We start from the raw sequence: 12,796 nt of genomic DNA on the forward strand, positions 1-12,796 counted from the left end.
AAGAATGTAACTGATTCGAAATTGCCACAAAAGAATGGCGGACAGTAGCTGTTTATATAAAAAAGATTTAGAAGTTAGTTTTGTTTGTTGCACTATCAGTGCTCTTTGCAATTAATTCTTATTGGCGTGAAGACCTTGGCCACCTTTGTCGATGTAGTGCGGCCACTTATCCCGAACGGACGCTATCACGGCATTAGTAATCCCTAGAAGAAACTGTCAAACTGAAATAAAAACAAGAATCTACATTTGTTGGCCAAACACGATGCTTAAACCACTGGAATAGTAAAAAATTATTACTCTCCATACAAGTGAAGTGACAAGAGTACTATAAATGATTTGCCTTACATCAGAAGACTCGGAAAAAAAATTACCCCAAAACAACGGAACAACTTACCTGTTAGTCTCTCTGACAACAGCCGTGGTGTACATTATAACTAATGCGACCACTTCTTACCAGCCAGCAGCCTTGTTTAGAGCAAAAAATATGCAGTGGTCACTTTACCCGTCTTGACGCGTTACGACAATTCCAGTACCGATCTTACTGTTAATAACAATAGCTGAAATATGAGACACAATCACAAATGTTTACTGTTGTTGTTGTTGTGGTCTTCAGTCCTGAGACTGGTTTGATGCAGCTCTCCACGCTACTCTATCCTGTGCAAGCTCCTTCATCTCCCAGTACCCACTGCTACCTACATCCTTCTGAATCTGCTTAGTGTATTCATCTCTTAGTCTCCCTCTACGATTTTTACCATCCACGCTGCCTTCCAATGCTAAATTTGTGATCCATTGATGCCTCAGGACATGTCCCACCAACCGATCCCTTGTTCTAATCAAAAATGTTTACTAGATGCTTTAAATGTCTTTTTTTTTTTACTGATCGCTTTGTACTACAACAACCTTAATTCGATTTTATATTACTTACTACAAATATGTACCACATTTGAAGATGACTGTCCGTATAATGCACATTCACGAATCCATGTTCCTTCCGTAGTAGCTGATCGGTGCTAATTTCGTACATTCGTGAGTTGTGAGCAATCAAAGACAAACAATAAAACACTCTCCCTCTCACTTCTATTAACCTTGAAGTGGCTGCCCCTGACAGATCTTACTGTTAATAACAATAGCTGAAATATGAGACACAAACACAAATGTTTACTAGATGCTTTAAATGTCATTTTTCTTTTACTCATCACTTTGTATTACAACAACCTTAATTTGATTTCATATTACTTGCTATAAGTATGTACCACATTTGAAGATGACTGTCTCTACAATGCACATTCACGAAGCCATGTTACTTCCGTAGTAGCTGATCGGTGTTAGTTTCGTACATCCGTGAGTTGTCAGCTTTGAAAGACAAACAATAAAACACTTTCCCTCTCACTTCTATTAACCTTGAACGTACCGCTCTGCGTACCATTCTGCCCCTGACGCAAGTGGCAAACTGTACTTAGTACACGGCCGAAATCAATAACCTCAACCAAAGTTAAGCACATCTAAAATCATTACTGTCTCTGTATTTTTGTTTGTTAGTGAGCAAGAAAGATACATTCTTTAAGAAGCTTATTTAAAGCTTTTTGATTCTGACGTCAGTTGTTGGAAGTATGTTCTTAAAAAATACGGCTGAGAGTCACGGGCCGCCCGAACGCTTGATTCGTGCGGAAAGCAGCCCTCACACTGCAGTTTGACGGTCGCTCGTATAGAGTGTAGTGCTTGTACTGACCTTTGCGGGGGCGGCGCTGAGGTTGGGCGGCGGCGGCGGGGGCGGCGAGCCGCCGTCGGAGGGCAGCGTGCCGCGGCCGCTGTCCGCCGCGCTCGCCATCGCCTCCTGCAACACACGACACACGCAGTCAACACTACCCACTACCGTCGCTGCTCGCTCTGCAAGCGCTTACACGGCAGAGCTACAATATATATATATATATATATATATATATATATATATTCAAATGTGTGTGAAATCTTAAGTGCTAAGGTCATCATCAGTCCCTAAGCTTACACACTACTTAACCTAAATTAGCCTAAGGACAAACACACACACCCGAGGGACGAACCTCCGCCGGGACCAGCCGCACAGTCCATGACTGCAGCGCCTTAGACCGCGGAGCTACAGATTGGCCTCGGATGAAAGTACACGACGGCTTGTGTAACGGAACGTGAGTCAATTTTCCGACATTTGGTTTTCTCGCTGCGAAAAGACTTTTTTTCTTAAGGTAGTATACATCCTTACCTTCAAACAGCGGTACAATGTTTAATAACTTTATTATTATAATACTGTCGTTTGTTTTATTCTGTTTGAGGTATCCGAAAACTGATCAGTTACGACACAGCAGCAGTTGTCGACTTTTTTGGCGATAACCGCTAACCACACTCTGGGGCGCAAAGGCCACCTATCACAGGGAAAGCCTCAGACACAGCCAACCGATTCGGCTCATATTTGGCAGGCCACTTGCTTACAACCTAAAATGGAAGACTCGTAGTACATTTTTGATCAACCCCAGCAGCAGCCAGACAAGTACTGACAGTATTAATCTTATTATATATATTCCTACATGTCTGCAGACAGCCAACTGGTCGAAGGTGTGACATTAGTTGCCTATCTGCAAGGGGTCAAGAGCATTTTGCATGTTTTCTCTGGAAAGGTACATCTTTAAAATTGTCAATAAACGTGGGCGGATGCCACCGATGGTTTTACCGAACTGGGTATCTTACAGGGACCCTTTGCTGTTTTGTTCACGCATTTGTCAATGTCGCTCCCCTCCGTGATCGCTCTACAGAAGGGCGTGAAACAGGAGCACTGAAAAAGCGTACGGACACTTTTCTGCTCCAGATCATCTTTAGCTTTCTTTGAATGGTTTTGAACGGTCCTAGCCCAGCCACCTTGTGTAGTAGAGCAACAATTGCTGTCGCGCTCCATTTCACAGGGTGAGATAACACTGAATAAGGCTGCAGCCCAAATGATGCCCGTCAAGAAGGTTTGAATCACCCAGGAGGTGTCAATAGTGCCAAAGGTTGCGAAGAACGTCTTCCTTTTGCTCGCAGCATTGCGAACTGCTGTTTGCGACCACGTAATGTGTGGAAATCAATGTCCAAAGGAAAAGGATGGTTTCATTGACGTCCTTTATGCCAGCGGGCGAGGCCTTTCCGTTTCCGTGTGTCTAACATCTCGAGCACCCATAAGAAATCCGCGTGATTTCAACGTTTTGCGTTGAAGTCCTGACCTCCATCGCAGAGGCGTCAATAGAAGAGGTCAAATTTGGGTAAGAGGGGCTGTGGCGACCGTCCCGTTGTGTGATACGTTCACGGTGGCGCTGGACATAATTTTGGTGAAATTTGGTGCCAATGTCACCTCATTAACCTGCTTTGCACGTGGCAGGAACTTCTGAGCTTTGACCCTTTTCTCCCACGTGTCGACAGCTTGCTGTTGTCGAGCCCGAGGGTGACGTCGCAGGGCGCCACACTTTTGCGCCGTTACTGAGGAAGGTAGTAGACCCCTTTGGACGAAATTTCAAACTTAAACGTCGGAATGGAAATCAATTACGGAGTCACGAAAAAGTGATCCTTTAATTCTGTTGCGCAGTGTAGAAAGCAAGCAAGGCTTTTAAAACAAGGAAACAAACATCGAAATTACTTATTACGACGTCAGAGAGAGGGTACGGACAGCGAGACGGGCGTGTTTAAAAACTCGGAACACTTCATTTGAGCAAGAAATAAATTTTTTTCTTGTAATGCTAAATTCCCCATCGACCTACCGCTTTCTCCCTTCATTTAAAGGAAAAGACATTCTGAAAACAAGTAGTATTATTATTATAATTATTATTTCTGTGAGCGCAAACTAGAATATGGAAGTATAAACTGCAATGTAAAATTGACACAGATCACATAAAAGACACTCTGAACTGCGACATTTTTCATCATAAATAACATAGAACTGGCGGAGAATGTGAAGGAATGAACTGCTAAAAGAAGGTCAAAAGGGAATGAAAGTCATACGACCATCAATGTCGCTATATATAGCAGCGATAATCTGGCTCCATCGAAACGAATAGTAATAATAGTACCATTAAAATTGTTATTGTATGTACTCGTACACACTATCCGATCAAAAGCATGCGGACACTCCTACGTAATGCGGAATAGACGGCTATATGTCGCCAGCGGTGGATCCTCCAGTGTGAAAAAATGGTTCAAATGGCTCTGAGCACTATGGGACTCAACTGCTGAGGTCATAAGTCCCCTAGAACTTAAACCTAACTAACCTAAGGACATCACACACATCCATGCCCGAGGCAGGATTCGAACCTGCGACCGCAGCGGTCGTGCGGTTCCAGACTGTAGCGCCTTTAACCGCTCGGCCACTCCGGCCGGTTCCAGTGTGAAAGGAACCGAGAGTATTGCGTCGTCAGCATAGAATCATTAACAGCAGAATGAATCGGTCAGCACAGCTCAGTGTCTTCGAACGTGGACTAGTCATTGGATGTCACTTCATTAACAAATCCATTGCAGAAATTTCAACCCTTCTCAAGCTGCCCACATCGGCTGTTAGTGAAGCGATTGTGGACAGGAAACGCGAAGGAACAAGCACTGCTAAACCAGGCAGATCTCATGTACTGATGGATAGGGACCGTCGAACCTTACGAAAATGGCAGATACTGAGATAACCGTTCGCGGAATTGAAACGCAGCTACAATGGCTTAGTTGCGGAAAGGCTTCAGGGCCAGATGAGATACCTATAAGATGTAAAAATGAAATGATAGAGTATAATGTCATGTCGACACCGATATTATTGGAGACGGGGAGAAAATCTTCCACAGCGTCGTTCAAGGAAGTATCAAAGGATCGTTTGTAATGCCTCTGCTGAAGCTGGGAGTTCGCAACAGCTTCGATGTAGGCCTTGCTGCTTTGCGTCGCAAATACACACATCAAAAACAGTTTTGCATCACCTCAGTTCCGAGAGTTCTGGAACCTCTACAGAAAATTGGAATAGAGATCAATATAAACATCACTTCCGCCCTTTTTACTGCTCATGAAAACTACACATTGCATTTTGTACCAACATAAAGCGAACCATCAGAGGTAGTGGTCCAGTCTCCTGTACTCACCGGTACCTCTAATACTCAGCTGCACGTCCTCTTGCATTGATGCATGCCTGTATTCATTGTGGCATACTATCCACAATTTCATCAAGGCACTGTTGGTCCAGATTGCCCCACTCCTCAACGGCGATTCAGCGTAGATCCCTCAGAGTGGTTGGTAGGGTCAGTCGTCCATACGTAGTCATTTTCAATCTATCCCAGGCATGTTCGATAGGGTTCATTTCTGAAGAACATGCTGGTCACTGTAGTCGAGCGATGTCGTTATCCTGAAGGAAGTCATTCACATGATGTGCACGATAGGTGCGCGAATTGTCGTTCATGAAGACGAATGCCTCGCCAATATGCTGCCTATATGGTTGCACTATCGGTCGGAGGATAGCATTCACGTATTGAAAAGCCGTTATGGCGCCTTCCATGACCACCACCGGCGTACATGTCTAAAAGAACAGCCACCATATCCATATAAGTATATAGTTCTGGCAATACCGGCCTTGACCTTCTTCTGTGCGGATGCACACACATTCCCCGAACTCTTACGGGACTTGGTACGAATGTCTTTCACGAGTATTGAGTGTGTTGGGGTAGGACATTACGAATGTAGTTTGTCGACATATGGTACAAGGTGAGAATGTAGGTCTCGCGGGAGGCGTGCGCGAGATAGTCCCTGCAGTCGACTATCCTCTGTGCCCTCGGTGGCTCAGATAGATATAGCATCTGCCATGGAAGCAGGAGATCCCAGGTTCGAGTCCCGGTCGGGACACACATTTTCACCTGTCCCCGTTGGTATATATCAACGTCCGTCTGCAGCTGAAGGTATTAATATAATTCTAATTTCAATCAGTCGTTTAGTGGAATCTTTAAACGCATCCGACGTTCCGTCCGACATCAAGAAGCAACGCGTAGAGAAAACCTCAAAGATGGCAATTGTCAACCGTTGAGTTAAAATTAGTACAAATTACCTAAATATTCATTTGGGATTACTCATTTTCTGTACCTAATTATGCTTAAAAACTACAGTGGAATACTGCGAACATAAATCGCTGAATGACGGTACATTACCGTTCACTAAATACACTCCTGGAAATGGAAAAAAGAACACATTGACCCCGGTGTGTCAGACCCACCATACTTGCTCCGGACACTGCGAGAGGGCTGTACAAGCAATGATCACACGCACGGCACAGCGGACACACCAGGAACCGCGGTGTTGGCCGTCGAATGGCGCTAGCTGCGCAGCATTTGTGCACCGCCGCCGTCAGTGTCAGCCAGTTTGCCGTGGCATACGGAGCTCCATCGCAGTCTTTAACACTGGTAGCATGCCGCGACAGCGTGGACGTGAACCGTATGTGCAGTTGACGGACTTTGAGCGAGGGCGTATAGTGGGCATGCGGGAGGCCGGGTGGACGTACCGCCGAATTGCTCAACACGTGGGGCGTGAGGTCTCCACAGTACATCGATGTTGTCGCCAGTGGTCGGCGGAAGGTGCACGTGCCCGTCGACCTGGGACCGGACCGCAGCGACGCACGAATGCACGCCAAGACCGTAGGATCCTACGCAGTGCCGTAGGGGACCGCACCGCCACTTCCGAGCAAATTAGGGACACTGTTGCTCCTGGGGTATCGGCGAGGACCATTCGCAACCGTCTCCATGAAGCTGGGCTACGGTCCCGCACACCGTTAGGCCGTCTTCCGCTCACGCCCCAACATCGTGCAGCCCCTTCCAGTGGTGTCGCGACAGGCGTGAATGGAGGGACGAATGGAGACGTGTCGTCTTCAGCGATGAGAGTCGCTTGTGCCTTGGTGCCAATGATGGTCGTATGCGTGTTTGGCGCCGTGCAGGTGAGCGCCACAATCAGGACTGCATACGACCGAGGCACACAGGGCCAACACCCGGCATCATGGTGTGGGGAGCGATCTCCTACACTGGCCGTACACCACTGGTGATCGTCGAGGGGACACTGAATAGTGCACGGTACATCCAAACCGTCATCGAACCCATCGTTCTACCATTCCTAGACCGGCAAGGGAACTTGCTGTTCCAACAGGACAATGCACGTCCGCATGTATCCCGTGCCACCCAACGTGCTCTAGAAGGTGTAAGTCAACTACCCTGGCCAGCAAGATCTCCGGATCTGTCCCCCATTGAGCATGTTTGGGACTGGATGAAGCGTCGTCTCACGCGGTCTGCACGTCCAGCACGAACGCTGGTCCAACTGAGGCGCCAGGTGGAAATGGCATGGCAAGCCGTTCCACAGGACTACATCCAGCATCTCTACAATCGTCTCCATGGGAGAATAGCAGCGTGCATTGCTGCGAAAGGTGGATATACACTGTACTAGTGCCGACATTGTGCATGCTCTGTTGCCTGTGTCTATGTGCAAGTGGTTCTGTCAGTGTGATCATGTGATGTATCTGACCCCAGGAATGTGTCAATAAAGTTTCCCCTTCCTGGGACAATGAATTCACGGTGTTCTTATTTCAATTTCCAGGAGTGTATTTGTAAAATGAAGACGCACTATCCACGCAACAGCTTTGATTTTCAGATGCTAAAATGCTTGTTTGACCTACTATTTCCCAAAGTATAAGGTAAATACACGCCATTATTGGTATTGTATTATATTTCGTAATTTATTAAGTTTACTAGCTGCAACCCGGAATTGTCCGGATATTAACTTTGACAATATGCTATCAGAAACTAAAACAAAAAGTTAACTGTGTTCGTAGTGTAGCACCTCTGAAATTATGAAACAGTCGTACAAAGGAAAAAACATAATATACAGATGTATAAGTACAGTATCCAAATTACGAAACATGGTATTGCTGTACGCTAGGCGCAACTGTTTGCGAGGTTACAACGCGATTTTGTAATCCTCTATGGCAACATCTTTTCAAAGCTCTGTAGATAGCTACTGTTTACGCCTACAGCCGTTTGCGCTTTGCAGTTGAAAGCTGTCAAAAGCGTTGCGAGGTATCAGAGGTGTCCTTCAGTTGACTAGACTGCAGGGTTGCTCAGATGGTTCGAATGGCTCTGAGCACTACGGGACTTGACATCTGAGGTCATCAGTCCCCTAGACTGAGAACTACTTAAAGCTAACTAACCTAAGGACATCACACACATCCATGCCCGAGGCAGGATTCGAACCTGCGACCGTAGCAGCAGCGCGGTTCCAGACTGAAGCGCCTAGAACTGCTCGGTCACAGCGGCCGGCTTGAAGGGTTGCTTTCGTAGTGAAGAATAAACGTATTAAATCTTCATGCATGATGCGTCATTTTTTAAATCTTCTCAGTGTTTATGATGTCATACCTCTTGAACCATGTGCCGTACAAGTATGATGGGATCGGTGCAGTGTTCTTCATCTTTTCGCGGCGTAAAGACTGTTCCATAAAATTTCGGTGTGCAGTCACATAAATACAGCTCTTCTTCTTTTTATTTTCCTTCTTCTTCTTCTTCTTCTTCTAATATTTCGGCTGAATACCGTCCAGCCATCTTCTGAGTGAGCCGAGGTGATTTACGCTCCCGTACTTGCTCCGTCCTCGGCTCACTCAGAAGATGGCTGGACGGTAATCAGACGAAATATTAGAAAAGGAAGCTGAATTTATGCGGCTGCACGCCCGAAATTTTATGGATCGGTGAAATTGTTTAGGAGGAGATAGGGAAAACACACACTTGTTTATAATACGTATGGATTCCTGAGTATGAGTCGTTTGCGTAACTTACATGCAAATTCATTACCTGTTTCTCAAGCGTGAACTAGACGGATAAACTTTTATGGGTTTTGGCAATGTTAGTAGCAGCTGGTGCTTGGTGTGCTTCCTGACACCAGCACTCTTCTCTGGGATCTCATGTTCAATTTCAGAACGTTTTCTAAATATATTCGTAGCGTTATCTGAGGCGAAGCTCATCAGCCCTCGTCGTTAATTCGGTCTGGGACTGACACACCTCGCAGAATCCCCGAAGTTGCGGGTAAATGTTGTTGGCTGCCCAGGCGGGTTCTGTTTCCTCTAGACTATACAACCAATAGATAAGAATTACGCTATTGTAGCCTAATTAGTAACTGGTTTTCATTCTTCGTGATTTGATAATCTGTTCTTCGATTGTGGAACTTTTTCACTGCTTAGCATTTTTCTACTTTTATGTCTGTTTGGCAGATTTTTTTTCCAAATAGCTGTTATTGCAGTTTTGTGGACATTTAGAAGTGTCCAGTGTCGCAGATCAAGGTACATTCCTTTAAATATTATCTGTGTGTCATTGAGCTTATTATGAATTACATGCGTTTTTAAACTGCCTTTACAAAGGTACGGGACACAGAGCAAGTGTTTTTAAAATTACGTCTTGGGCATGTTAGAATTCTTAAAAATACGTTTTAGCTAAGTTGATGTCCTGCTGTGAACAGTGTGGCGTGGATATGGAAACACTGTGGCAGTATTGCAAATCGTTGATACCGGATAAAGACAACTATGGCTCCCGCGCAGTTCCTGCATATTACGTTTCGGCTGTGAAGAACACAACCTCCAGTTTGAGTTACTGGTAATCAATGCAAATTGCAACAGGAAATTAGGATAGTATTTACTTATAAATTAGAATAATGCGTTACAAGAAGTCGTGCTTTACAGTGCCTATTGACCTTTAGAAATGCGACATCAAGTCCCGTTCTTTTATTGCTGCTATGAGACGTTTGTAACACTGGTAAGCCAACATCAAACCTATGCGTGCAATGTTTTAAAAGGCATATCGTGCTTGGGTCAACGTCATCCGAGGTCAATAACTTTACAACAAAAAATTTCTTTACGAATAGCGTCAGCTGTGACCTGACGTCACATTGTGTAGTTCAGGGAGAGGGAGGATATCGTGTAATTTTGTGGGCCGTTTCTCAGACATTTTGTGTGAGGCGGTATTATCTGGCGGAGTGGGCCGTGACCTGCCATGTTTAGGCCGAGTGAGACAACATCTGTTGAAAACTAAGACGATCGTGTCTTTCACTTTATTCTTATTTTGTTCTTTGTTAGTTCTGCAGAAATTCAACCGTGTTGTGTTGTCTGGGGTGTTCAGTTGTCTCATTTTGTATGGCAGACAACTTTGCGTCTTCTAATAACAATACGAACAATGCAGATGAATAAGCCCTATCTGCGTGTCGCATCTGTTACTGGAGGGTAGCGCACAATTCGCTACATACATTTTTATCCCTTTCGGTGTTACTGTTTCGAAGTTAATTTTATTTTTTTCACCTACTGTAGTGTGCACTTTAGTGGTCAAATTTCACACTCAAACAGCCTTATACCAAAGCTTTCGCACCATTGCTTTCTAGTTCGGCAAGACGTGGGAAAGACGTGGTTCTTGATTGCCGTTACTGTAGGTGCCTCAAAGACGGAAGACTGAAGTCCATTTCTTATATTGTATTCACAACCATTATGTTTCATAATTTCACTGTTTTGTTTCACAGATAAACCTCTATACGTATTAATGTTCCTACATTTCAGATCTGCATCCACGACTTTTCTTTGCAACTTCTACTTTCTTCAGTTATTGAGGCAGAAACTGTGACCATAATGTAAAGGTACGTTTATACTGGGATACATGTATCGCGACATGTATGAGCGACATGTCAATTTGACATGTCGCGATACATCACCTCATACAAAAATTCACGGAACTTGTATGCGGACCCTCGAGCTCATACATGTCGCGTATACATTTTGTATATCGCTTTTTGGCCATATACGCGACATGTATGAGCGACATTTGAAGAACTCGCGCATGCGCAGTACTATCATTTCCTGTCGCCTTGTCGACTGCCGCTTATTTCGACGATTAGCGTATGCGTAGTACCAGGCTCTTTGGCGGCTGTTTGAGTTTTGAAGGTGCCGACTGTCGTTTCGACGTTAATGTATCTGCATAGAATACCAAAAAGTGCCATATGCAACATTATTCTTCGTGTTTGAGAGGCCATTGTGCAACTTTTATCCCAATAAGTGAAGGTAAAAGTTTTATATATATCAGAGTATGTAATACATTATATAATTTTTTCATGCATCTGGCACGTATATCAATGTTTTGCTGTTATTCCGGCGGCCTCGCGTGATAATGTTGACAACGGATGCCGACAATCGTGTGTGAGACGTTGGCATTAGCTATCGCGCGACAATGCAAATGTTTTGTCATGAAATCTTCGTTTTACGAGGAATCCCCAGTGGCTAAAAAACGGATTGTTACTGCCAACTGATCCTCTGGTGGAATCGCTTCCCGAAAGTTTGTGTTGGTTTTGGACACAAGAGGAGCCAAAAGTGATAACAAACCGCGGAAATCCTCCATACTCATCCTAACATAATTTCTAAAATATGCACCATCCTCTAGCGTTAATTCGCGAGAAACTCTCTGTGCCACCATCTACGCTTCCTCCGCCTTTTCTTCTTATCATCTTCCAAAAGAGCAAGTGTATCAGCACATAAAAATGTGAAAACTTCCAAATCGTCGTCGGAAGCTATCGCACAGTGATACATATCAACCAGTGTAAACGCACGCTCATACATGTATGAGGTTGATACTTGTCAACTCATACAAGTCGCGATACATGTCGCAAAGTCGCATATACATGTATCTCATACATGTGCCGATACAAATCGTAGTGTAAACGCACCTTCAGATCGACCGATGACGTTGACTCGAATGAACTTCAGCAAATGATGCCGTGAGGAGTGATAGGAGCAGCAGCCTTGCTGCCTCACACTTATTACAATAATTCCGTTTTATACGCTGCGGGAATTGCAAGAAACTCCGTGTGTACAAGAATTAAAATAATTCATCCTTAAATAGACTGTCGCTTTAAGCAATGTTTATTCAGGCCATCACCCGTTTCTTGCGGGAACACACTTTATGATATGACGATTCGCCTTCGTTCCACTGATTTTTCATGTCGAGCGTTCCAACAATTGACTTGTGACAGCAACAAAATATCAAAGAGCACGTACATGCACTTTATGTCACGTAATATCCGTAATACACCAAAAGATCACCGAAAAACGATAACTGTAGGAAAAAACGATAGAGTTCCCGGTTTATGCGTATGGCTTGAAGTCATTCCAACCATATTCTTGTGCTGCATAGCAAACAATTAACACACATATTACCTACAGAACACTTGGAGTACGGTAATTATGAATTCTCTTTCTTGGTTATATGAATTGTATAAAAGGCGCCAAACATCACCATCAATACCCCACTCAAGTCACGGACAATTTCATCAAAGACTGACATAGTCATACTTTTGTGAGAAATATTTTAGCTGTCGTTTTACACCATTACCCTTGCCCATCATTCGTCCGCTGACAATGAGTAGATTCCATCCCTAAATTGTGATTCTTCAAGGGCTCTAAAAACACACATCTACAGCAGGTATCCTTGGGTGATAGCGTTTTTTCCCCCCACACTTTTTTAGCTGGTACAACAGGTGGATGACGTAGGGGCCAAAATATATGAATAATGTGGACGTTGCAACAATCTTTCTTTTTTTCTTTTTTCAAGACGTTCAGTTTTCCTAGGAAATTTGGAAATTTGTGGTAATGGACCAAGCTGTTGAGGTCATCGGCCCCTAAGCCTACACACTGCTTAGTCTAACTTAAACTAACTTACGCTATGGACAACACCCACAGCCATGCCCGAGGGGGGATTCGAACCTCCGACGGGGGGAGCCATATGGA

At 44.5% G+C, this 12,796-nt stretch overlaps 1 protein-coding gene across 2 annotated transcripts in view; it reads right to left on the bottom strand.

The window, feature by feature from the left end:
- The window catches only part of LOC126469658 (leucine zipper putative tumor suppressor 2), a 1,134,623-nt gene that overhangs the window by 446,541 nt on the left and 675,286 nt on the right, over positions 1–12,796 (bottom strand). For both annotated transcript variants that reach the window (XM_050096795.1, XM_050096804.1), the window contains exon 4: positions 1,730–1,834. In XM_050096795.1, the coding sequence (XP_049952752.1) occupies positions 1,730–1,828 (99 nt within the window). In that variant the 5' untranslated portion in view covers positions 1,829–1,834. The remainder of the gene's footprint in view (positions 1–1,729; positions 1,835–12,796) is intronic.

Source organism: Schistocerca serialis, chromosome 1, assembly GCF_023864345.2.
Source record: "Schistocerca serialis cubense isolate TAMUIC-IGC-003099 chromosome 1, iqSchSeri2.2, whole genome shotgun sequence".
Classification (NCBI taxonomy): domain Eukaryota; kingdom Metazoa; phylum Arthropoda; class Insecta; order Orthoptera; family Acrididae; genus Schistocerca; species Schistocerca serialis.